This window comes from Cervus elaphus, chromosome 18 (genome assembly GCF_910594005.1).
Source record: "Cervus elaphus chromosome 18, mCerEla1.1, whole genome shotgun sequence".
NCBI classification, from domain to species: domain Eukaryota; kingdom Metazoa; phylum Chordata; class Mammalia; order Artiodactyla; family Cervidae; genus Cervus; species Cervus elaphus.
Genome location: NC_057832.1, coordinates 17,847,749 through 17,874,633, shown reverse-complemented (window position 1 = coordinate 17,874,633; position 26,885 = coordinate 17,847,749). Strand labels below are relative to the sequence as shown.

Below are 26,885 nucleotides of genomic sequence, written 5' to 3'. Positions count from 1 at the left end.
CTCTCGTCAGCTTACCTGTCTCCCCCCTGACCCCTGTTGCTCCAGTCGTAGGTGAGCTGTCCTCTGCCGTCTGTCTCCCCCCGACGACCCCCATGTGCCCCAGTCATAGCTGAGCTGTCCTCTGCCGTCTGTCTCCCCCCGACCCCCGTTGCTCCAGTCGTAGCTGAGCTGTCCTCTGCCGTCTGTCTCCCCCCGACGACCCCCATGTGTCCCAGTCATAGCTGAGCTGTCCTCTGCCGTCTGTCTCCCCCCGACCCCCGTTGCTCCAGTCGTAGGTGAGCTGTCCTCTGCTGTCTGTCTCCCCCCAACGACCCCCATGTGCCCCAGTCATAGCTGAGCTGTCCTCTGCCGTCTGTCTCCCCCCAACGACCCCCATGTGCCCCAGTCATAGCTGAGCTGTCCTCTGCCGTCTGTCTCCCCCCGACGACCCCCATGTGCCCCAGTCATAGCTGAGCTGTCCTCTGCCGTCTGTCTCCCCCCAACGACCCCCATGTGCCCCAGTCATAGCTGAGCTGTCCTCTGCCGTCTGTCTCCCCCCGACGCCCCCCATGTGCCCCAGTCATAGCTGAGCTGTCCTCTGCCGTCTGTCTCCCCCCGACCCCCATGTGCCCCAGTCGTAGCTGAGCTGTTCTCTGCCGTCTGTCTCCCCCCGACGACCCCCATGTGCTCCAGTCGTAGCTGAGCTGTCCTCTGCCGTCTGTCTCCCCCGACGACCCCCATGTGCTCCAGTCGTAGGTGAGCTGTCCTCTGCCGTCTGTCTCCCCCCAACCCCCATGTGCCCCAGTTGTAGCTGAGCTGTCCTCTGCCGTCTGTCTCCCCCCGACGACCCCCATGTGCCCCAGTCATAGCTGAGCTGTCCTCTGCCGTCTGTCTCCCCCCGACCCCCATGTGCCCCAGTCGTAGCTGAGCTGTCCTCTGCCGTCTGTCTCCCCCCGACGACCCCCATGTGCCCCAGTCATAGCTGAGCTGTCCTCTGCCGTCTGTCTCCCCCCGACGACCCCCATGTGCTCCAGTCATAGCTGAGCTGTCCTCTGCCGTCTGTCTCCCCCCGACCCCCATGTGCTCCAGTCGTAGCTGAGCTGTCCTCTGCTGTCTGTCTCCCCCCAACCCCCATGTGCTCCAGTCGTAGGTGAGCTGTCCTCTGCCGTCTGTCTCCCCCCGACGACCCCCATGTGCCCCAGTTGTAGCTGAGCTGTCCTCTGCCGTCTGTCTCCCCCCAACGACCCCCATGTGCCCCAGTCATAGCTGAGCTGTCCTCTGCCGTCTGTCTCCCCCCGACCCCCGTTGCTCCAGTCGTAGGTGAGCTGTCCTCTGCCGTCTGTCTCCCCCCGACGACCCCCATGTGCCCCAGTTGTAGCTGAGCTGTCCTCTGCCGTCTGTCTCCCCCCAACGACCCCCATGTGCCCCAGTCATAGCTGAGCTGTCCTCTGCCGTCTGTCTCCCCCCGACGACCCCCATGTGCTCCAGTCGTAGCTGAGCTTTCCTCTGCCGTCTGTCTCCCCCCGACGACCCCCATGTGCCCCAGTCGTAGGTGAGCTGTCCTCTGCCGTCTGTCTCCCCCCGACGACCCCCATGTGCCCCAGTCGTAGCTGAGCTGTCCTCTGCCGTCTGTCTCCCCCCAACCCCCGTTGCTCCAGTCGTAGCTGAGCTGTCCTCTGCCGTCTGTCTCCCCCCGACGACCCCCATGTGCCCCAGTCGTAGCTGAGCTGTCCTCTGCCGTCTGTCTCCCCCCAACGACCCCCATGTGCTCCAGTCGTAGGTGAGCTGTCCTCTGCCGTCTGTCTCCCCCCGACCCCCATGTGCCCCAGTTGTAGCTGAGCTGTCCTCTGCCGTCTGTCTCCCCCCGACCCCCGTTGCCCCAGTCGTAGCTGAGCTGTCCTCTGCCGTCTGTCTCCCCCCGACCCCCATGTGCCCCAGTCGTAGCTGAGCTGTTCTCTGCCGTCTGTCTCCCCCCAACCCCCATGTGCCCCAGTCATAGCTGAGCTGTCCTCTGCCGTCTGTCTCCCCCCGACGACCCCCATGTGCCCCAGTCATAGCTGAGCTGTCCTCTGCCGTCTGTCTCCCCCCGACGACCCCCATGTGCTCCAGTCGTAGCTGAGCTGTTCTCTGCCGTCTGTCTCCCCCCGACCCCCATGTGCCCCAGTCGTAGCTGAGCTGTTCTCTGCCGTCTGTCTCCCCCCAACGACCCCCATGTGCCCCAGTCATAGCTGAGCTGTCCTCTGCCGTCTGTCTCCCCCCAACCCCCATGTGCCCCAGTTGTAGCTGAGCTTTCCTCTGCCGTCTGTCTCCCCCCGACCCCCGTTGCCCCAGTCGTAGCTGAGCTGTTCTCTGCCGTCTGTCTCCCCCCGACCCCCATGTGCCCCAGTCGTAGCTGAGCTGTTCTCTGCCGTCTGTCTCCCCCCAACCCCCATGTGCCCCAGTCATAGCTGAGCTGTCCTCTGCCGTCTGTCTCCCCCCGACGACCCCCATGTGCCCCAGTCATAGCTGAGCTGTCCTCTGCCGTCTGTCTCCCCCCAACGACCCCCATGTGCCCCAGTCATAGCTGAGCTGTCCTCTGCCGTCTGTCTCCCCCCGACGACCCCCATGTGCTCCAGTCGTAGCTGAGCTGTCCTCTGCCGTCTGTCTCCCCCCAACCCCCGTTGCTCCAGTCGTAGCTGAGCTGTCCTCTGCCGTCTGTCTCCCCCCGACGACCCCCATGTGCCCCAGTCATAGCTGAGCTGTCCTCTGCTGTCTGTCTCCCCCCGACCCCCATGTGCCCCAGTCGTAGCTGAGCTGTCCTCTGCTGTCTGTCTCCCCCCGACCCCCATGTGCCCCAGTCGTAGCTGAGCTGTCCTCTGCCGTCTGTCTGCGTGCGCGTCTGCTCTGGACGCTCGTGCAAGTGGAGCCCACGGCACGTGCATGTCTGTGTCTGGCGTCTTTTATCGGCCTGATGTTTTCCGGGGACCACGTGCTGGTCTGCCAGTGCTGCACTCCTTTGGTGGCCAGATCATGTTCATTGTCCAGATGCACCAAAATTGGTTTGTTCTTTCACCAGCTAATGATCTTTCGGGTTGTTTCCCATTTTTGGCTATTACGAAGATGCTGCTGTGGGCATCTGTGTATGAGTTATCTGTGGACATACATTCTCTCTTGGGTGTGCATCTAGGAGTGAGATCACTGGTTAGCCATGTGAGGAACTGGCAGACTATGAACTTCCTCCAGTCTCCAGAAACAGGTACCTCACTTCCTCTTGAGCCCCCTTGGTGACATCTGTAAAGTTCAGGTTTCAGGCTGTCTGTCTAAAGAAGTTTACTTCACTCAGTATAATAATCTCTAGGTCCATCCATGTTGAAGCAAATAGCATTATTCCATTCTTTTTAGTGGTTGAGTAGTATTCCATGGTATGTAAGTATCTCGTCTTTACCCATTCATCTGTCAATGGACGTTTAGGTTGTCTCCATGTCTTGGCTATTGTGAATAGCCTGCAGGGAACACAGGGGTGTGTGCATCTTTTTGAACTACAGTTTTGTTCAAAATATGCTCAGGAGTGGGATTGGTAGATCATATGGTAGCTCTGTTTTTAGTTTTAAAAGGAACCTCTGTGCTGTTCGCCATAGTGGTTGCACCAATTTACATTCCCATCAACAGTGTAAGAGGGTTCCCTTTTCAACAGTCTCTACAGTATTTATTATTTGTAGATTTTTTTGATGATGGCCATTCTGATTAGTGTGAGGTGATACCTCATTGTAGTTTTGATTTACATTTCTCCAATAATTAATGATAATTGGCATATTTCATGTACTCTGCCATTTGTATGTCGTTTTTTTTTGCAGAAATGTCTTCTTAGATCTGCCCAGTTTTTTGATTGGATTTTTTTTTTTATATTGAGTTGCATGAGCTGTTTATAAATTTGGGGGACTAATCCCTTGTCACTCATATCTTTTGCAAATATTTTCTCCCATTCTGTGGTTGTTTTTTTGCTTTTCTTATGGTTTTCTTTGCTGTGCAAAAGCTTTTAAGATTAATTAGGTCCCGTTGATTATTTTTATTTTTATTTCCGTTACTCTAGGAGATGCCTTGGAAAAGATATTGCTGCAATTTGTGTCAAAGTGTGTTCTGCCTATGTTTCCTCTAAGAATCCACTCTTTTATTTAGGTCTTTAATCCATTTTGAGTTTATTTTTGTGTATGGTGTTAAAGAATGTTCAACTTTCATTTTTTACATGCTTTTCTGGTACCATTTATAGTTTTCCCAGTAAGATTTATTGAAGATACTGTCTTTCCTCCATTGTATAGTCTTGCCTTCTTGGTCATAGATGTGTGACCATAGGTATGTGGGTTTATTTCTCGGTTTGCTGACCTATTCCATTGATCTGTATTTCTTTTTTTGTGCCTGTGCCATACTGTCTTGATGACTGCAGCTTTATAGTATAGTTTGAAGTCAGGGAGCCCAGTTCCTCCAACTCTGTTTATCTTTTTCAAGATTGCTTTGGCTGTTCAGCGTCTTTTATGTCTCCATACAGATTTTAAGATTTTTTGTTCTAGCTCTATGAAAAATGCCATTGGTAGTTTGATAGGGATTGTACTGAATCTGTAAATTTTGTTGGGTAATATAGTCATTTTGATAGTATTGATTATTCCAATCCAAGAACATCATGTATCTTTCCATTTGTCTGTGTTATCTTTGACTTCTTTCATCAGTGCCTTATAGTTCTCTGAGTGCAGGTCTTTTCCCTCCTTGAGCCTGTGAACCTGTGAAGTCGCTCAGTCGTGTCCGACTCTTTGCGACCCCATGGACTGTAGCCTACCAAGCTCCTCAGTCCATGGAATTTTCCAGGCAAGAGTACTGGAGTGGGTTGCCATTTCCTTCTGCAGGGGATCTTCCCAACCCAGGGATCGAACCCAGGTCTCCCGCACTACAGGCAGACGCTTTACCATCTGAGCCACCAGGGAAGCCCCTATATGTAACTTTATTCATAGGTATTTATTTTTTTTGAGATAATGGTAATTTGGATTGTTTCCTTGACTTCTCTTTCTGAATTTTTGTTTTTAGCATCTAAATGCCACAGACTTCTATGTATTAATTTTGTATCCTGCAATATTACCAGATTCATTGATTAGCTCTAGTAGTTTTCTGGTAGTATCTTTAGGATTTTCTATCTATAGTATTATGTCATTTGGAGACAGTGATAGTGTTGCTTCTTTTCCAGTTTGGATTGGAATTTGGATTCCTTTTTTTCCTTTTGTTCTCTGATTGCTATGGCAAGGACTTCCAAAACTGTATGGAATAATAGAGGTCAGAGTGGACATCCTTGTCTTGTTCCTAATCTTAGAGGAAATAAAGTTTTTAACCATTGAGTATAATGTTTGCTGTGAATTTGTCATATATGGCCTTTATTGTGTTGAGGTAGGTTCCCTCTATACAGGAAAACAATAGAATGGGAAAGACTAGAGATCTCTTCAAGAAAATTAGAGATATCAAGGGACATTTCATGCAAAGATGAGCTCAATAAAGGACAGAAATGGTATGGACCTAACAGAAGCAGAAGATATTAAGAAGTGGCAAGAATACACAGAAGAACTGTATAAAAAAGATCTTCACGACCCAGATAATCATGTTGGTGTGATTACTCACCTAAAGCCAGACATCCTGGAATATGAAGTCAAGTGGGCCTTAGGAAGCATCACTACGAACAATGCTAGTGGAGGTGATGGAATTCCAGTTGAGCTATTTCAAATCCTAAAAGCTGATGCTGTGAAAGTGCTGCACTCAGTATGCCAGCAAATTTGGAAAACTCAGCAGTGGCCACGGGACTGGAAAAGGTCAATTTTCATTCCAATCCCTAAGAAAGGCAATGCCAAAGAATGCTCAAACTTCCACACAATTGCACTCATCTCACATGCGAGTAACGTGATGCTCAAAATTCTCCAAGCCAGGCTTTAGCAATACGTGAACCGTGAACTTTCAGATGTTCAAGGTGGTTTTAGAAAAGGCAGAGGAACCAGAGATCAAATTGCCAACATCCGTTGGATCATTGAAAAAGCAAGAGAGTTCCAGAAGAACATCTATTTCTGCTTTACTGACTGTGCCAAAGCCTTTGACTATGTGGATCACAATGAACTGTGGAAAATTCTGAAAGAGATGGGAATACCAGACTGCCTGACCTGCCTCTTGAGAAACCTATATGCAGGTCAGAAAGCAACAGTTAGAACTGGACATGGAACAACAAACTGGTTCCAAATAGGAAAAGGAGTATGTCAAGGCTGTATATTGTCACCCTGCTTATTTAACTTATATGCAGAGTACATCATGAGAAATGCTGGGCTGGAGGAAGCACAAGCTGGAATCAAGATTGCTGGGAGAAATATCAATAACCTCGGGTATGCAGATGACACCACCCTTATGGCAGAAAGTGAAGAAGAACTAAAGAGTCTCTTGATGAAAGTGAAACAGGAGAGTGAAAAAGTTGGCTTAAAACTCAACATTCAGAAACCTAAGATCATGGCATCTGGTCCCTTCACTTCATGGCAAATAGATGGGGAAACAGTGGAAACAGTGGCTGACTTTATTTTTTTGGACTCCAAAATCACTGCAGATGGTGATTGCAGCCATGAAATCAAAAGACGCTTACTCCTTGGAAGGAAAGTTATGACCAACCTAGATAGCATATTAAAAAGCAGAGACATTACTTTGTCAACAAAGGCCTATCTAGGCAAGGCTATGGTTTTTCCAGTGGTCATGTATGGATGTGAGAGTTAGACTATAAAGAAAGCTGAGCACCGAGGAATTGATGCTTTTGAACTCTGGTGTTGGAGAAGACTGTTGAGAGTCCCTTGGACTGCAAGGAGATCCAACCAGTCCATCCTAAAGGAGATCAGTCCTGGGTGTTTATTGGAAGGACTGATGTTGAAGCTGAAACTCCAATATTTTGGCCACCTGATGCAAAGAGCTGACTCATTTGAAAAGACCCTGATGCTGGGAGGGCTTGTGGGCAGGAGGAGAAGGGGACGACAGAGTTTGAGATGGTTGGGTGGCATCACCGACTCGATGGACATGAGTTTGGGTAGAGTCCAGGAGTTGGTGATGGACAGGGAGGCCTGGCATGCTGCAGTTCATGGGGTTGCAGAGTCTTGAACACGACTGAGCAACTGAACTGAACTGAACAGAGGTTCCCTCTATGCCTTACTTTCTGGAGATTTTTTAAAAAAATCATAAATGGGTATTTAATTTTGTCAAAAGCTTTTTATGCAACTGTTGAGATGATCATATGTTTTATTCTTCAGTTTGTTAGTGTGGTGTATCATACTGCTTTGCAGGTGTTGAAAAATTGTTGCATCCCTGGGATAAATCTCTCTTAATCATGGTGTGTGATCCTTTTAACGTGTTGTTGGATTTGGTTTGCTTGAATTTTGTTAAGGATTTTGCATCTGTGTCCGTCAGTGGTATTGGCCTGTAATTTTCTTCTTTTGTGTCGTCTTTGTCTGCCATCAGGGTGATGGTGGTCTCATAGAATGTGGGAGTGTTCCTCCCTCTGCAACTTTTTGGAATTGTTTTAAAAGGATAGGTGTTAACACTTCTCTAAATGTTTGATAGAATTTACCTGTGAAGTCATTTGGTCCTGGGCTTCTGTTTGTTGGGAGTTTTTAAATCACAGTTTCAGTTTTATTACTTGTGATTAGTCTGTTCATATTTTCTGTTTCTTTCTGGTTCAGTCTTGGGAGATTGTACCTTTCTAAGAATTTGTCCATTTCTTTCATGTCCATTTTGTTGGCATATAGTTGCTTATAATAGCTTCTTCTGGTCCTTTGTGTTTCTGTCCATATAACTTTTTTTTGCCTGTACCGTGTGGTACATGGGATATTAGTTCCCCAACCAGGATTAAACCCACGTCCCCTGCATTCGAAGTGCAGAGTCTTAACCACTGGACTGCCCATAACTCCTCCTCTTCTGTTTCTAATTTTGTTGACTTGAGCCCTCTTCCCTTTTTTCTTGATGAGTCTGGCCTGAGGTTTACCAGTGTTGTTTATCTTTTCAAAGAGCTAGCTTTTAGTTTCATTGATCTTTCCTATTGTTTTCTTCATTTCTGTTTCACTTATTTCCACTCTGATCTTTTTGATTTCTTTCCCTCTACTTAGGTTTTGTTTGTCCTTTTCTCTCTAGTTTCCTCAGGCGTAAGGTTAGGCTGTTTATTTTTTATTTTTCTTGCTTCCTGAGGTAAGATTGGATCGCTATGAGCCTCCCTCTTAGAACTGCTTTTGCTGCATCCCGTAGGTTTTGGATCATTGTGCTTTCGTTTTTGTGTGTCTCTAGATACTTTTTGATTTCCTTTTTGATTTTCTTTTAGTGATTCATTGGTTGTTCAGTAGCACATTGTTTCACCTCTACATGTTTGTGTTTTTTAATAGATTTTTTTCCTTGTGGTTGATTTCTGATTTCATGGTGTTGTGGTTGGAAAGGATGCTGGATGATTTCAGTTTTCTTAAATTTACCAAGGCTCAGCTTGTCACCCAGCATGGGGGTCAGTCCTGGAGAAGGCTCCATGGGCACTTGATAAGGATGTGTGTTCTGCTGCTTTTGATGGATGTTCTGTAAGTATTAATTAAGTCATCTGGTCTAATGTGTCATTTAAGGCCTGTGTTTCCTTACTGATTTTCTGTCTGGGTGATTTGTCCATTGATTCAAGTGGCGTGTTGAAGTCCTCTACTATTATTGTGTTATTGTCTATTTCTCGCTTTGTACCTGTTAGTATATGTCTTATATACTGAGATGTCCTGTGTTGGGTACATATGTATTTACGATTCATTGATCATTATGTAGTGTCTTTCTTTGGCTCTTGTAAGAGTATTTTAGTCTGCTTTGTCTGATGTGAGAATTGCTACTGCACCTTTCTTTTGATTTCCATTTCCTCCCTTTCAGTCTCTACATGTCCCTAGATCTGAAGTGGGTTTCTTATAGACAGCATATATATGGGTCTTGTTTTTGTATCCATTCAATCAGTCTGTGTCTTTTGGTTGTAGCATTTAACCCATTTACATTTAAGGTAAGTATCAATATGTATGTTCTTACTGACATTTTGTTAATTGCTTTGGGTTTGTTTTTGTAGGTCTTTTTTCTTCCCTTTCTGTTTTGTTCTCTTGTGATCTGATGCCTAATTTTAGTGTTGTCTTTGGATTGCTTTGTGTGTGTGTGTGTGTGTGTGTGTGTGCGCGTGCGCGCACGCATGTATGTTGGAGATTTTCAGTTTGCAGTTGCCATAAGGTTTTGATATAGCAGACTATATATATACACACAGACTTATATATATACACACAAGAGTGCTTTAAGTTACTGATCTTTTAGTTTCAAAGGCATTTCCAATATCCTACACTTGTAGTCTCCTCTGCTTACAATTGCTGGTTTTTACATCATATTTGTGTGCAGAATGTCACTTCTTATCTCCCGATCTCTGTAGGTCAGAAGTCTGGAGCCTCCCACGGCTGACGCAGAGGTGCCATCTGCTCTGCTTTCTTGTCTGGAACCCTGCTTGTGTGGCTCCTCTCCCAGCCCTTCTCAGCTTGTGGGTGGAAGTCGGGTCTCTGTGCTCGTAGGACTGGGCTCCACCGGGGCTGGCCGGCAGCCAGTGGGTCTGCTCTCGGTCCTGCGGGTCACCCTTGGGTCTTACATGTGGCTCTCACACAGCACGTGCGTTTCTTCTTCAGACTCAACAGGAAAATCTCTGTTTTGACTTTTTAACGGCAATCTTAATTAAACATGTGAAATTGTTACTTCTGCTGCTGTGTAGTCTGAGTGTAGGAGTGACAGCTATTACATTCAAGGTCTGTCCCTACAGTCAAGGGAAAAGGCCTGTAACCCTTTACGAAGGGTCAGCCTTTGGGTTCCTTTAGACTTATATTGTAACTGCCGAGCTTATTTCCATGTTGCTAGTTAATTTGGGCCCCTCTTCGTATTTACAGTGATTTGAATCTGTTTCATAATCCTGTAATTGTTTACTTTTCCCATGAACCGTTAATTTTAAAAATAGTGTTTTACATGTGTTTTTGCTAGCAGAAACTGCATGTGTCTTACCATGAATGGCACAGTTCTTAGGCGCGCAGTTGGGTGAACGTCCCATGGTGCGCGCCCGTGCAGTCATCACCCAGGCTGGCCTTGGCTGGCCCTCATGTCCTCACCAGGGCAGACCTTTCCTCTGACAGTAGCGCTGTGACTTTCAAGTAGTTTTGCCTGTTTTCTTAACTTCATATGAGTGGAATAATACAATATGCACAAAATTATGTGTTTTTTCCTCTATGTTTTATCTCTGAGATTCATCTGTGTTATTGCCTGTGTAACTTCTGTGTGTTAATATTCCACTGTACATATCATAACTTGTCTCTGTTTCATATAAAATTTTTATTTTAGCTGAACATAGGCATTATTTTCTCTTTTCAGTACTAGAATGTTGCCTAAATGTTTAATTTCTGAGTCTTCACTTTTTTGTGTTATATTAGTTAAATGACTTTTATATATATGCACAGATTTAAAGAAAATATGATTATGCTCTCATAAACATTTTGTCATTGTTGAGAATTTAAGATAATTTACACTGAAAATGTATTGCCTACATATATATCCTCTTCATTCTGGCTATATGTCTCTTTTGATCCATGTTCTGAATTTGGGGAACATTATGAAAATCCATGTAAATATGTTAGAAATAGACATGCAAAAAAGCTAATGTTACTTGAAAAAGAGTTATATTTTAAATTTAAAGAGAATCCTGAGGAAAGAAAAATTATAGTGTTTTCCATTACCATTGTAAAATATGATATAAAAATGTAATCTTATTTATCATTGAAATTACAAATTATGGAACTGGAAAATACATCATTTGAAAATCTATTTAAGTATTTCATTACTAAAAAAGAAGTGAGTCCAAGATGCATTAAAACAAGTTTGGTACCAGATTGCCTACATTTACCAATTTTATCATATTCTGCAAAATCCTCCTGTTCAGCTCAGCATGAGGCCTGTACCTAAATAAAATTTATGCTACTTCCTGGAAGTAATTTTATCAGAAAGCTAGATCAGAATTTCAGAGACTGTGTGTTGTCATGTCTTCTGGGTAAAATGCTTTAGTTACTATGTTTGTCTATTTTTGTTTGTTTGCGTGATCCACATTAGGGAAACATGATTTCCACTTACAGAAAGGTTCCTCTTCCTACGAATGCCGTGGAAACTTACTGTTGTCTTGGCTTCCTGAGCCTGGGGGCACCCCCCGCAGGTGCCCCTTCTTTCTATACACCCAGTGTCTTCAGAAACAGCCTCCAGTAACTCAGTTCTTATTTCTCTGAGAGCTTGATGAAGGCAGAATAAAATACAGAATATAGACTTAATCCCTGGAGCCCCAGTTGTGAAGCCCGAGTCCTGTGGTGAGGCAGGCGTGGGCACTGCCCCCACACAGAGGCACCTGGCGGGCATCAGACGCCGTGACACACACTGAGCATGTCCCCGCGGCACGCTCGCAGCCAGCCTGGAGGCAGGCCCTCCCACCTGTCTGGGTGAGGAGGCCGAGGTTACAGTTACCCTGCCTGCCTGCCCGTCCTCAGCGGGTCCAGCAGGAAACACCCGTCCAGGCGCACGGCCTGCTGTTTCAGGCTCTTTGGAGCCTTGGTTTTTTGCAAAGGCTTTTCCAAGATCTAATATACCTGTGTTTATTATAATACTTGATGTATACCTAGAGAACTGGATTCACTAGTTGACTTCCTGAAAAATTTACTGAGCGCACATCAAAACGCTGACCCAGAGAATTTGTTAAAATGTTGAGCCCTGAGCTTCACCCCCAGATTCCCAGTTCAGTTGTTTAGGACGGGGGCCAAGGACCTGCATTTCTGATGAGCTCCCAGGCAATGCTGCTGCTCCAGGCCACACACCTTGAGTCCACTGGTTGGGTGGAAGAGTTGGGCAATTCTACTTAGAATCACAAGTTTCAAGTCTGTTGGCTCCTTCTGCTGCTTTCTAGCAGGGCACTGGTGTTGGGGACTGAATGATGAAGGATGGAAGAAAGTGAAAGTGTTAGTCGCTCAGTTGGGTCCAGCTCTTTGTGACTCTATGGACTGTAGCCCACCAGGCTCCTCTGTCCATGGGATTCTCCAGGCAAGAATCCTGGAATGGGTTGCCATGCTCCCCTCCAGGGGATCTTCCTGACCCAAGGATTGAACCCAGTTCTCCCACATTGCAGGCATATTCTTTATTGTCTGAGGCGTAGGAACTCAATGCTGTCTGTTAAAGCACTGGTTCCAGCACCTCAGCAAGTGAGTGTGTTTGGATGCAGGGTCTTTAAAAAATCATTTTTTTTTTGGAATGCAGTTTCTTTTTTAAAAAAATTATTTATTTTAATTGGAGGCTAATTACTTTACAGTATTGTAGTGGGTTTTGCCATACATTGATATGAGTCAGCCATGGGTGTACATGTGTTCCCCATCCTGAACCCCCCTCCCACCTCCCTCCCCATCCCATCCCTCTGGGTCATCCCAGTGCACCAGGCCCGAGCACTTGACTCATGCATCCAATCTGGACTGGTGATCCGCCCTCCTGTGGCTCTGGCCTCCCCCTCGCCTTCACATATGATAATATACATGTTTTAATGCTATTCTCTCAAATCATCCACCCTCGCCTTCTCCCACAGAGTCCAAAAGTCTGTTCTTTACATCAGTATCTCTTGCGCTGTCTTGCATATAGGGTCATCATTACCATCTTTCTAAATTCCATATATATGTGTTAGTTTACTTTATTGGTGTTTTTCTTTCTGACTTACTTCACTCTGTATAATAGGCTCCAGTTTCATCCACCTCATTAGAACTGATTCAGATGTATTCTTTTTAATGGCAGAGTAGTATTCCATTGTGTATATGTACCATGGCTTTCTTATCCATTTGTCTGCCGATGGACATCTAGGTTGCTATCATGTCCTAGCTGTTATAAACAGTGCTGAGATGAATATTGGGGTGTATGTGTCTCTTTCATTTCTGTTTGCCTCAGTGTGTATGCCCAGCAGTGGGATTGCTGAGTCAAATGGCAATTTTATTTCCAGTTTTTTAAGGAATCTCCACACTGTTCTCCATAGCGGCTGTACTAGTTTGCATTCCCACCAACAGTGTAAGAGGGTTCCCTTTTCTCCACACCCTCTCCAGCATTTATTGCTTGTAGACTTTTGGATAGCAGCCATCCTGACCGGCGTGTAATGGTACCTTATTGTGGTTCTGATTTGCATTTTTCTGATAAGGAGTGATGTTGAGCATGTTTTTATGTGTTTGTTAGCCATCTGTATGTCTTCTTTGGAGAAATGTCTGTTCAGTTCTTTGGCCCATTTTTTGATTGGGTCGTTTGTTTTTCTGGAATTACTCTGCAGGAGTTGCTTATATATTTTTGAGATTAATTCTTTGTCAGTTGCTTCGTTTGCTATTATTTTCTCCCATTCTGAAGGCTTTTTTACCTTGCTTATAGTTTCCTTCATTGTGCAAAAGCTTTTAAGTTTAATTAGGTCCCATTTGTTTATTTTTGCTTTTATTTCCATTACTCTGGGAGGTGGGTCATAGAGGATCCTGCTGTGATTTATGTTGGAGAGTGTTTTGCCTATGTTTTCCTGTAGGAGTTTTGTAGTTTCTGGTTTTATGTTAGATCTTTAATCCATTTTGAGTTTTTTTTTTTTTTTTGTGTGTGTGTGTGTATGGTGTTAGAAAGTGTTCTAGTTTCATTCTTTTACAGGTGGTTGACCAGTTTTCCCAGCACCACTTGTTAAAGAGGTTGTCTTTTCTCCATTGTATAGTCTTGCCTCCTTTGTCAAAGATAAGGTGTCCATAGGTGCGTTAAGCGAGGTTACAGGAATGGGTACTAAGCCCGTGTGACCCGTCTCCTTAGGGAAGGAGGTTTGGACATAAAGGGACAGCAGGGAGCATGCCCGACTGGGAGGAGCCGTGTGAGGACCCCATCCGCTGGCCTGGGAGGGAGGCCTCAGGGGCAGACAGCAGCCCTGCTGGCCCCCGATCCTGGACCTCCAGCCTCGAGGCCAGGCTACACATTTCTGTAGCTGAACCCACCAGGACTGCCTTCTTTGAAAGGCCTTCAGAGCAACCGGTGCAGCCGAACAGCGCGAGGTGTCTCCTTGCTGTGCTCTTCACACGGGACATGAAGGTGGGGTTGCAGGGTCCAGCCCCGCAGCTCAGCCGCAGCCTTGGTGACCGTGACCTTCTGCCTGCCTGAACCCGCTGACCCCAGGGCATGGTGGGCAGCCTCTGCACCCAGGCCTCTCGTCTCTCCTGAGTGGTCACATCCCTGCAACGTCCAGTCCTTCACAGGTTTGACCAGGCTGAGTTCTCTTCACTCACTTGCACCACGTTCACTTTCTTCCGAGAGGCTCCGGAACGCCTCTGGGCTGTGCAGTGGCGGCAGGGGGTGTGGATGCTCCGTGACGGACTCTTGGCCGTCCAGCTCGCCTCCCTGGGCTCCCACGGTCCTGGTGAGAATTCAGCGCTGGAAGTTCGGCCCTCCTGTGGCTCTGGCCTCCCCCTCGCCTTCTCTGCCACAGAGAGCGCGGACCTCTGCCCCCAGCCACTGCCCCTGCCTGCTCCACCCCTTCTTCCCTTGTCTCCTCCCAGGAGAGAGGGTCCCCCTTCCTTGGTGAGCACAGGTCCTCTGCCCAGGACAGGAGCGTGCCACCTTCTGAGCAGAAGTCCTTTCCTCTGTCTTTCAGTCTCCCATCTCCCAAGTCTCTCCCATCAGGACTTACAGAGGCTCGTGGCTCTGTAAGGGAAGCGTGGCTTCCTTTGGGAAACCAAGTGGCGCATGACAGCAGAACCTTTCTCCAAAGCCCCTGCCCATCGCAGACCTGCCCGCCTCCCAGCTCCTTGCAGGGCTCCCCCCACACACGGACGATGAGATGCCCTCACATCCCCCCGCTGTGCCCGCACCACTCACCCAGGATTTGCTCTGATTCCCCAGTGGCCGCTGCTCGCTCTGAAAGCGTCACTCCTGACTGATGAGCAGCGTTCAGCCCTGACTCTGTGCACGAAACCCTCTTTCCTGGAACTTGGTGATATCGTACGTCCACAGGCTCCACGCCCTGCTCCAGAAGCCCGGCCTCTCCTCTTTGCACTCCTCTCTGAGCACCACTCTGCCCACGGCTGTCTCTTCCTGGCCGGCGGGGGCAGTGTCTGTGCTGCTGGTCGCTGTAGCTCTTGAGGAATCTCTGGTGACCGCCGCCCCCCCACAAGCTGGGGCTGTGACCACCTGCTGGCAGCTCCATCCAGGAGCCTCTCAGCCCCTTCCTCTCCGTGTGGTCCAGCCCAGCTCGTGATTCCCACCTGTCAGTCTTCCACCCTTCAGAGGACATCATCTCTCTCCGCTTGGTTTACATGACACTCCCTCCAAATCCCACCCATCCACCCCCCACTGTAGCCAGAGGCATTGAAGTATTTGATTGCAAATTTCCTACTCAAAGTTTTCCGTTTTTTGGCACCCAGATTCTGCCCACAGACCTGGTTGATCCATAGCTGGGGCTGCCTCCCGGTGTCTGTGCTGCAGCCAGCCCGGGTCCCTTCCATTTCTTGAGCTGATGGGGCTCTGTCTGGCCCCTGGGACCTTCACCCTGGCCCTTCTCCTGCCCCCAAGACCCCTCCCCTCCCTGCGTCTCTGAGCACATCCCAGCTTCGGCTGGTCCAGTTGTTTCTCATTTTTATTGCTAAATAATATTCCATTATAAATATGTATATATAAAACATGTGTACAGGGTTCTGACTTTTCCACATTCTTGCCAAAAGTTTCTACACAGCCAAGGAAACAACAGAATGAAAAGGCAGCCTGCAGAATGAAAGAAAATATTTGCAAACTATGTACCTGTTAGAGGTTAATCTCCAAAACACATAAGGAACTCCCGCAGTCAGTAACAAAGAAACAGGTAACTTGATTTAAAAACGGGCAGAGGACCTGTAATATTTCCAGAGGAGACATACAGATGGACAACAGTTAAATGAAGCAAGTCTCAAAATCACTAACCATCAGGAAAATGCAAATCAAAACCACAAAGGCAATCACCTTGTATGTGTTAGGTTGGCTATTTTATATATATTTTATTTATTATATATATTTTTGTTTATATATATTATATTTATTATATATATAATATATTTATATTATATATTTTATAATATATATTATATAATTTATATATTGTATAAATTTATATATTTATATGATATATTTATACATATTGTATATTTACATAATATATAATATATATATTATATTTATATATTATATATATATAAAGCAGGTATTTTATATATATAAAGCAGGTAAAGTGGCAGATTTTTACACCTGAGTTCCACAAATTTTGGGCTTCCCTGATAGCTAAGTTGGTAAAGAATCTGCCTGCAATGCAGGAGATCCCAGTTCGATTCCTGGGTTGGGAAGATCCCCTGGAGAATGGATAGGCTACCCACTCCAGTATTCTTGGGCTTCCTTTGTGACTCAGCTGGTAAAGAATCTGCCTGCAATGTGGGAGACCTGGGTTCGATCCCTGGGTTGGAAAGATCCTCTGGAGAAGGGAAAGGCTACCCACTCCAGTATTCTGGCCTGGTGAATTCCATGGACTATACAGTCCATGGGGTTGCAAAGAGTTGGATGCGACTTTCACTTTCCACAAATTTTGACATTTGCTTTTTTAAGCATGCACCCCAGTTTCCTTTGATTTAGGTGGTCTGTGGTTACTGCTATAAAAGCACCCTTTAAGAATCTGTTTAAAGCAAACTTGATGTGAAACTTCATAAATCCATCTAATAGTGAATATAGGAAACAAGTGTTTTCCCCCTGTAAGGCTTTGCTGTTCCTTTTCTTAAAGAAGCCGTATTTCCACCCCCTGCCGGCCTTGTGAGATATGAGATTGCATTGATACTCTGATAACTCTGGTTGCCGGCATCACTTTACCTAAACTTCTTTCTTCCCCCTTGGTTTAATACTCTGTGCTTCGTCTGTAATTACTGCTTTTGTGATGATGGGAAGCAGTTTCAGCGGTGAGTAATCGGAAGGCTCTGCGGCCTCTCCTGTGGTTTTTGAGATCATCCTGTTGACTCCCGTCCTACCGGGAGGCCAGTATTCTCCGCCTCTTCATTGAGCTGTTGCAGATTCTGTGTGTCTCCTGGGGCTTGGCCTTGACATTAGATGCGGAGCTTTCTTCTCTTCTTTGTCCACATTTCCTCAAACTTCAAATGCTGCCTTCTCTGTAAGAGGTGGGTGGGGGTTTGTGTCTGCTGCTGCTTACACCTGCCAGAGAAGGTCTGTGTGCCAAGTTCGCTAAAATCAGCAGAGAGCTACTGGCGGGGTGTTTTGCGGAAAACGGTCTGCCAAAATAAAAATGGGATTGAAATAGACTTGGGTGGGATAAATGCTGGTGGCAGGTGCCAGAAAGCAGCAGCGTTGGTCACAGGGGACTCAGGAAGCAGGGAAAGTGTGTGGAGCTGGCATGCAGATCAGAACTGCCAGAGCAAGCTACCGAGGCTGGTGATAAGTGCGCTCAGTCGTGTCTGACTCATTGCGACCCTGTGGACTGTAGGCCGCCAGGCTCCTCTGTCCGTGGGATTTCCCAGCCAAGAATATTGGAGTGGGTTGCCATTTTCTACGCCAGGGAGTTCTCCTGACTAAGGGAGTGAACCCACGTCTCTTGAGTCTCCTCCATTTGGATTCTTTATCACAGGCGCCACCTGGGAAGCTTGGTGATGAATAGTTACCATCCTCATTTCCTGAACTTCCTGAACTGGAATCTCATCTTGTGAAATATCTGATGGAGAATGTGTTTTACTTCTCTGAAGTGTAGTCATTGCCTCAAAAGTCATGATGGACCAACTTGGGTAAATCAAACAGGAGAGCTCTGGGCACCTTTGGGGGCCCGTCAGTCTTCAGGAATCTGAGGAGAGATGTGCCCTGGATGCTTCCCGCCTCCTCCACACACTCCCCCTTGCTGGAGTGGGTGGAGATTGAGTTGGGCATCCTGAACTGGTACCTGGGTTTCCTCCGCCCTGATGGTTGCAGCTCCCTTGGGGTATCTGAACACCGCAGAGTCGTGTCCTGCTTTGTCACCGGTTTCAGCGTTGTTGTTTATGTTGATTAAAGTCAGATTGAGATGGAGCCACCGCTGGTGGCTTGAGGACAGCTTTACATGAGGTGCACTAGGCATGACTTTGACAACCAAGAAGGTACGGGGCCTGGGGAAATGCACAGGGGTGGTTTCTCAAGGAGGGAGAAGGGCCTGGTTGGCAGTGGGGGAGCCGCAGCCCAGTGAGTTAGAAATAGATGGGGACACTGGATCCAGCATCTGGTCACTGTCCACCCATCCCTTCATCCATCCAGCCCATGCAGAACAGTGCCCAAGATGAGGGCCAGGGCTGAGGTCGAGATGGGGATGCAGTGGAAAGTGTCCCCAGTCCTCTTTCCTAATCATGTTTTGGAACTCTGGAGGGGGCTCAGGTTTGAACACCCAAGAGTGAGGCCCTTTAGGTGCTTCTGGAGGACCTGACTTCGGTGCACTTAGGACAAAACCCACATCCCGAGCTTGTGACTCGCCCAGTTGGTGTTTGTAGCTCGTGGCAGAGCCGGGAGGCACCCTGGTTCTCTGAGGTCAAGTCACTTGTTTTTTCAAGGTGGGTTTAAACAAAGGGTTTTCAGCAACCTTTACATTATTTAAAAAAAAATATGGCTAGGTGTAAGGGGTGACCCTATGCCAAAATAAAATGCTAATTTGATTCTTTTAACCTTTTGGTTATCACAGTCATGGTGGTGGTTTTAAATTTTACTAAAGTACAGTTGATTTACAGTGTTGCGAAAGTTTCTCCTGGACAGCACGGTGACTCAGTTACACAGATATGTACATTCTTTCTCATGTTGTTTTCCATTATGGTTTATCCCAGGAGAGTGAATGTAGTCCCCTGTGCTATACGGTAGAGCCTTGTTGTTCGTCCATCCTACATCTAACAGCTTGCGTCCGCTGTTCCCAGGCTCCCACTCCTTCCCTCCCTCACCCCCCACCCCTTGGCAACCAAAAGTCTGATCTCCATGTCCGAGTCTGTTTCAGTTTCGTTAATAACTTCATTTGTTTCATATGTTAGATTCCGCATGTAAGTGACTTCATACAGTGTTCCTCTTTGTCCGACTTACTTCACTTCACGGCCTCTGGGTCCATCCACGTTGCTGCAGTTGGCATTGTTTCATCCTTTTTTATGACTGAGTAATATCCCACTGTATGTACCACATCTTTATCTATTCCTCTGTTGAGGGACATTTAGGTTGCTTTCACGTCCTGGCTATTGTAAATAGTGCAGAGAATATTGGTGTGCATGAAGCCTTTCATACTGTGCGTTTCTCTGCATATATGTCCAGGAGTGGGATTGCTGGTCATATGGTAGCTCTATTCTTAGTTTTTAAAGGAACCTCCATACTGTTCTCCATAGTATGGGAACCAGTTTCGTTCCCACAAGCAATGTGGGAGGGTTCCCTTGTCTCCACACCCTCTCCAGCATTTATTGTTTGTAGACTTCTTGATGATGGCCCTTCTGACGGGTGTAATTGTAATTTTGATTTGCGTTTGTCTAACATTTAACGATGTTGAACATCTTTTCACCAGTCATAGTGCTTTTTAAAGAACCAAATCAAGGAAATATACCTGTACAGAAACTGGAACGTTCAGTGGCTTGTCATGTAGAAAATTATTCTATCACGTATTTTTCTCTTTTTTTAAAGAAAAATCATGTCTAAGAAAATAGTATGGTTATTACAAGAAACGAACAGGTAAAGTGCTATAAATATTGGGTAAAATAGAGTTGTGAAATTATTTTCAAAACAGTTTAGATAAAATAGATTCTATTTGTTAGCTTTTTAAAGAATTCAACTTAATATTACATTTGCTTTATAAAAGAATAGTTAACAAAAGTTACAGTAACTTATGTTGTTTTACATTTTACATATTTTTATATTACCATGTTTAACATTTAAGAAGTTAAGGTATTTTGGGTTTTATGTCATATTAATAAGCCAACAATGTGTCACGAAAGTTTCCTTTTATATTTTTTCCGCATTCTTTTTTCAATTTCCTCTCTTTTCTCTTTTTCTCTCTTTCCCACCCCTGTTGCCCACTTTCCTTCCTTTCTTTTTTTTTTTTAAAATTTTTATTTATTTATTTATTTTTTTTGTCATACATTGATATGAATCAGCCATAGATTTACACGTATTCCCCATCCCGATCCCCCCTCCCATCTCCCTCTCCACCCGATTCCTCTGGGTCTTCCCAGTGCACCAGGCCCGAGCACTTGTCTCATGCATCCCACCTGGGCTGGGGATCTGTTTCACCATAAATAGTATACATGCTGTTCTTTTGAAATATCCCACCCTCACCTTCTCCCACAAAGTTCAAAAGTCTGTTCTGTATTTCTGTGTCTCTTTTTCCGTTTTGCATATAGGGTTTATCATTACCATCTTTCTAAATTCCATATATATGTGTTAGTATGCTGTAATGTTCTTTATCTTTCTGGCTTACTTCACTCTGTATAAGGGGCTCCAGTTTTATCCATCTCATTAGGACTGATTCAAATGAATTCTTTTTAATGGCTGAGTAATATTCCATGGTGTATATGTACCACAGCTTCCTTATCCACTCATCTGCTGATGGGCATCTAGGTTGCTTCCATGTCCTGGCTATTATAAACAGTGCTGCGATGAACATTGGGGTGCACATGTCTCTTTCAGATCTGGTTTCCTCAGTGTGTATGCCCAGAAGTGGGATTGCTGGGTCATATGGCAGTTCTATTTCCAGTTTTTTAAGGAATCTCCACACTGTTTTCCATAGCGGCTGTACTAGTTTGCATTCCCACCAACAGTGTAAGAGGGTTCCTTTTTCTCCACACCCTCTCCAGCATTTATTGCTTGTAGACTTTTGGATAGCAGCCATCCTGACTGGCGAGTAATGGTACCTCATTGTGGTTTTGATTTGCATTTCTCTAATAATGAGTGATGTTGAGCATCTTTTCATGTGTTTGTTAGCCATCTGTATGTCTTCTTTGGAGAAATGTCTGTTTAGTTCTTTGGCCCATTTTTTTTTTCTTTTTTTTTTTTTAATTTTTTTATTAGTTGGAGGCTAATTGCTTCACAACATTTCAGTGGGTTTTGTCATACATTGATATGAATCAGCCATAGATTTACACTTATTCCCCATCCCGATCCCCCCTCCCATCTCCCTCTCCACCCGATTCCTCTGGGTCTTCCCAGTGCACCAGGCCCGAGCACTTGTCTCATGCATCCCACCTGGGCTGGTGATCTGTTTCACCATAGATAGTATACATGCTGTTCTTTTGAAACATCCCACCCTCACCTTCTCCCACAGAGTTCAAAAGTCTGTTCTGTATTTCTGTGTCTCTTTTTCTGTTTTGCATATAAGGTTATCGTTACCATCTTTCTAAATTCCATATATATGTGTTAGTATGCTGTAATGTTCTTTATCTTTCTGGCGTACTTCACTCTGTATAAGGGGCTCCAGTTTCATCCATCTCATTAGGACTGGTTCAAATGAATTCTTTTTGACGGCTGAGTAAAATTCCATGGTGTATATGTACCACAGCTTCCTTATCCATTCATCTGCTGATGGGCATCTAGGTTGCTTCCATGTCCTGGCTATTATAAACAGTGCTGCGATGAACATTGGGGTGCACGTGTCTCTTTCAGATCTGGTTTCCTCAGTGTGTATGCCCAGAAGTGGGATTGCTGGGTCATATGGCAGTTCTATTTCCAGTTTTTTAAGGAATCTCCACACTGTTTTCCATAGTGGCTGTACTAGTTTGCATTCCCACCAACAGTGTAAGAGGGTTCCCTTTTCTCCACAGCCTCTCCAGCATTTATTGCTTGTAGACTTTTGGATAGCAGCCATCCTGACTGGTGTGTAATGGTACCTCATTGTGGTTTTGATTTGCATTTCTCTAATAATGAGTGATGTTGAGCATCTTTTCATGTGTTTGTTAGCCATCTGTATGTCTTCTTTGGAGAAATGTCTGTTTAGTTCTTTGGCCCATTTTTTGATTGGGTCATTTATTTTTCTGGAATTGAGCTTCAAGTGTTGCTTGTATATTTTTGAGATTAGTCCTTTGTCTGTTTCTTCATTTGCTATTATTTTCTCCCAATCTGAGGGCTGTCTTTTCACCTTACTTATAGTTTCCTTTGTAGTGCAAAAGCTTTTAAGTTTCATTAGGTCCCATTTGTTTAGTTTTCTTTTATTTCCAATATTCTGGGAGGTGGGTCATAGAGGATCTTGCTGTGATTTATGTCGGAGAGTGTTTTGCCTATGTTCTCCTCTAGGAGTTTTATAGTTTCTGGTCTTACATTTAGATCTTTAATCCATTTTGAGTTTATTTTTGTGTATGGTGTTAGAAAGTGTTCTAGTTTCATTCTTTTACAAGTGGTTGACCAGTTATCCCAGCACCACTTGTTAAAGAGGTTGTCTTTTTTCCATTGTATATCCTTGCCTCCTTTGTCAAAGATAAGGTGTCCATAGGTCCGTGGATTTATCTCTGGGCTTTCTATTCTGTTCCATTGATCTATATTTCTGTCTTTGTGCCAGTACCATACTGTCTTGATGACTCTGGCTTTGTAGTAGAGTCTGAAGTCAGGCAGGTTGATTCCTCCAGTTCCATTCTTCTTTCTCAAGATTACTTTGGCTATTCGAGGTTTTTTGTATTTCCATACAAATTGTGAAATTCTTTGGTCTAGTTCTGTGAAAAATACCGTTGGTAACTTGATAGGGATTGCATTGAATCTATAGATTGCTTTAGGTAGAATAGCCATTTTCACAATATTGATTCTTCCAATCCATGAACACGGTATGTTTCTCCATCTGTTTGTGTCCTCTTTGATTTCTTTCATCAGTGTTTTATAGTTTTCTATGTATAGGTCTTTTGTTTCTTTAGGTAGATATACTCCTAAGTATTTTATTCTTTTTGTTGCAATGGTGAATGGTATTGTTTCCTTAATTTCTCTTTCTGTTTTTTCATTGTTAGTATATAGGAATGCAAGGGATTTCTGTGTGTTAATTTTATATCCTGCAACTTTACTATATTCATTGATTAGTTCTAGTAATTTTCTGGTAGAGTCTTTAGGGTTTTCTATGTAGAGGATCATGTCATCTGCAAACAGTGAGAGTTTCACTTCTTCTTTTCCTATCTGGATTCCTTTTACTTCTTTTTCTGCTCTGATTGCTGTGGCCAAAACTTCCAACACTATGTTGAATAGTAGTGGTGAGAGTGGGCACCCTTGTCTTGTTCCTGATTTCAGGGGAAATGCTTTCAATTTTTCACCATTGAGGGTGATGCTTGCTGTGGGTTTGTCATATATAGCTTTTATTATGTTGAGGTATGTTCCTTCTATTCCTGCTTTTTGGAGAGTTTTAATCATAAATGAGTGTTGAATTTTGTCAAAGGCTTTCTCTGCATCTATTGAGATAATCATATGATTTTTATCTTTCAATTTGTTAATGTGGTGTGTTACATTGATTGATTTGTGGATATTAAAGAATCCTTGCATTCCTGGGATAAAGCCCACTTGGTCATGGTGTATGTTTTTTTAATATGTTGTTGGATTCTGTTTGCTAGAATTTTGTTAAGGATTTTTGCATCTATGTTCATCAGTGATATTGGCCTGTAGTTTTCTTTTTTTGTGGCATCTTTGTCTGGTTTTGGAATTAGGGTGATGGTGGCCTCATAGAATGAGTTTGGAAGCTTACCTTCATCTGCAATTTTCTGGAAGAGTTTGAGTAAGATAGGTGTTAGCTCTTCTCTAAATTTTTGGTAGAATTCAGCTGTGAAGCCATCTGGTCCTGGGCTTTTGTTTGCTGGAAGATTTTTGATGACAGTTTCGATTTCCTTGCTTGTGATGGGTCTGTTAAGATCTTCTATTTCTTCCTGGTTCAGTTTTGGAAGGTTATACTTTTCTAAGAATTTGTCCATTTCATCCAAGTTGTCCATTTTATTGGCATAGAGCTGCTGGTAGTAGTCTCTTATGATCCTTTGTATTTCAGTGTTGTCTGTTGTGATCTCTCCATTTTCATTTCTAATTTTGTTAATTTGGTTCTTCTCTCTTTGTTTCTTAATGAGTCTTGTTAATGGCTTGTCAATTTTGTTTATTTTTTCAAAAAACCAGCTTTTAGCTTTGTTGATTTTTGCTATGGTCTCTTTAGTTTCTTTTGCATTTATTTCTGCCCTGATTTTTAAGATTTCTTTCCTTCTGCTAACCCTGGGGTTCTTCATTTCTTCCTTCTCTAATTGCTTTAGGTGTAGAGTTAGGTTATTTATTTGGTTTTTTTCTTGTTTCTTGATGTAAGCCTGTAATGCTATGAACCTTCCCCTTAGCACTGCTTTTACAGTGTCCCATAGGTTTTGGGTTGTTGTGTTTTCATTTTCATTCATTTCTATACATATTTTGATTTCTTTTTTGATTTCTTCTATGATTTGTTGGTTATTCAGAAGCGTGTTATTTAGCCTCCATATGTTTGAAGTTTTAACAATTTTTTTCCTGTAATTGAGATCTAATCTTACTGCACTGTGGTCAGAAAAGATGACTGGAATGATTTCAATTTTTTTGAATTTTCCAAGACCAGATTTATGGCCCAGGATGTGATCTATTCTGGAGAAGGTTCCGTGTGCACTTGAGAAAAAGGTGAAGTTGATTGTTTTGGGGTGAAATGTCCTATAGATATCAATTAGGTCTAGCTGGTCCATTGTGTCATTTAAGGTTTGTGTTTCCTTGTTAATTTTCTGTTTAGTTGATCTATCCATAGTTGTGAGTGGGGTATTAAAGTCTCCCACTATTATTGTGTTACTATTAATTTCCTCTTTCATACTTGTTAGTGTTTGCCGTACATATTGCGGTGCTCCTATGTTGGGTGCATATATATTTATAATTGTTATATCTTCTTCTTGGATTGATCCTTTGATCATTATATAGTGTCCTTCTTTGTCTCTTTTCACATCCTTTATTTGAAAGTCTATTTTATCTGATATGAGTATTGCGACTCCTGCTTTCTTTTGGTCTCCGTTTGCATGAAATATTTTTTTCCAGCCCTTCACTTTTAGTCTGTATGTGTCTCTTGCTTTGAGGTGGGTCTCTTGTAGACAGCATATATAGGGGTCTTGTTTTTGTATCCATTCAGCCAATCTTTGTCTTTTGGTTGGGGCATTCAACCCATTTACATTTAGGGTAATTATTGATAGGTGTGGTCCCGTTGCCATTTACTTTGTTGTTTTGGGTTCACGTTTATACAACCTTTCTGCATTTCCTGTCTAGAGAAGATCCTTTAGCATTTGTTGAAGAGCTGGTTTGGTGGTGCTGAATTATCTCAGCTTTTGCTTATCTGTAAAGCTTTTGAATTCTCCTTCATATCTGAATGAGATCCTTGCTGGATACAGTAATCTAGGTTGTAGGTTATTCTCTTTCTTTACTTTCAGGACGTCCTGCCATTCCCTTCTGGCCTGGAGGGTTTCTATTGATAGATCAGCTGTTATCCTTATGGGGATCCCTTTGTGTGTTATTTGTTGTTTCTCCCTTGTTGCTTTTAATATTTGTTCTTTGTGTTTGATCTTTGTTAATTTGATTAATATGTGTCTTGGGGTGTTTCGCCTTGGGTTTATCCTGTTTGGGACTCTCTGGGCTTCTTGGCCTTGAGTGGCTATTTCCTTCCCCATTTTAGGGAAGTTTTCAGCTATTATCTCCTCGAGTATTTTCTCATGGCCTTTCTTTTTGTCTTCTTCTTCTGGAACTCCTATGATTCGAATGTTGGGGTGTTTCACATTGTCCCAGAGGTCCCTGAGGTTGTCCTCATTTTTTTTGATCCTTTTTTCTTTTTTCCTCTCTGCTTCATTTATTTCCACCATTTTATCTTCTATCTCACTTATCCTATCTTCTGCTTCCATTAGTCTACTCTTGGTTCCCTCCAAAGTGTTTTTGATCTCATTCATTGCATTATTCATTTTTAATTGACTCTTTTTTATTTCTTCTAGGTCTTTATTAAACATTTCTTGTATCTTTTCAATCTTTGTCTCCAGGCTATTTATCTGTAACTCCATTTTGTTTTCAAGATTTTGGATCATTTTTATTATCATTATTCTAAATTCTTTTTCAGGTAGATTCCCTATCTCCTCCTCTTTTGTTTGACTTGGTGGGCATTTTTCATGTTCCTTTACCTGTTGGGTATTTCTTTGCCTTTTCATCTTGTTTAGATTGCTGTGTCTGGAGTGGGCTTTCTGTATTCTGGAGGTCTGTGGTTCCTTTTTATTGTGGAGGATTTACCCCGTGGGTGGGGTTAGACGATTGGCTTGTCAAGGTTTCCTGGTTAGGGAAGCTTGCGTCAGTGTACTGGTGCGTGCAACTTGATTTCTTCTCTTTGGAGAGCAATGGAGTGCCCAGTAATGAGTTTTGAGATGGGTCTATGTGTTAGGTGTGTCCTTGGGCAGCCTGTATGTTGACGTTCATGGCTATGTTCCTGTGTTGCTGGAGAATTTGCGTGGTATGTCTTGCTCTAAAACTTATTGGCTCTTGGGTGGTGGTTGGTTTCAGTGTAGGTATGGAGGCTTTTGGACAGTCACTTATTACTTAAAATTCCATGTAGTCAGGAGTTTTCTGGTGTTCTCAGGTTTTGGGCTTAAGTCTCCTGCCTCTGGATTTCAGTTTTATTCTTCCTGTAGTCTCAGGACTTCTCCAACTATACAGCACTGATAAGAAAACTTCTAGGTTAATGGCGAAAAGATTCTCCCCCATTAGTGACACCCAGAGAGGTTCACAGAGTTACGTGAAGAAGAGGAGCGGGAGGAGGGAGATAGAGATGAGCAGGAGGAGAAAAAGGGGGACTC

At 44.2% G+C, this 26,885-nt stretch overlaps 1 protein-coding gene across 2 annotated transcripts in view; it reads left to right on the top strand.

Annotated features, from left to right (window-relative positions):
- Nucleotides 1–26,885, top strand: part of ABCA13 (ATP binding cassette subfamily A member 13) — a 379,106-nt gene that overhangs the window by 186,116 nt on the left and 166,105 nt on the right. The window contains exon 44 of one of the 2 annotated variants that reach the window (XM_043873351.1): nucleotides 21,147–21,175. The exons of the other annotated variant lie outside the window; for it this stretch is intronic. Coding sequence (XP_043729286.1) covers nucleotides 21,147–21,175 — 29 coding nt within the window. The remainder of the gene's footprint in view (nucleotides 1–21,146; nucleotides 21,176–26,885) is intronic. 2 annotated transcript variants of the gene reach the window in all.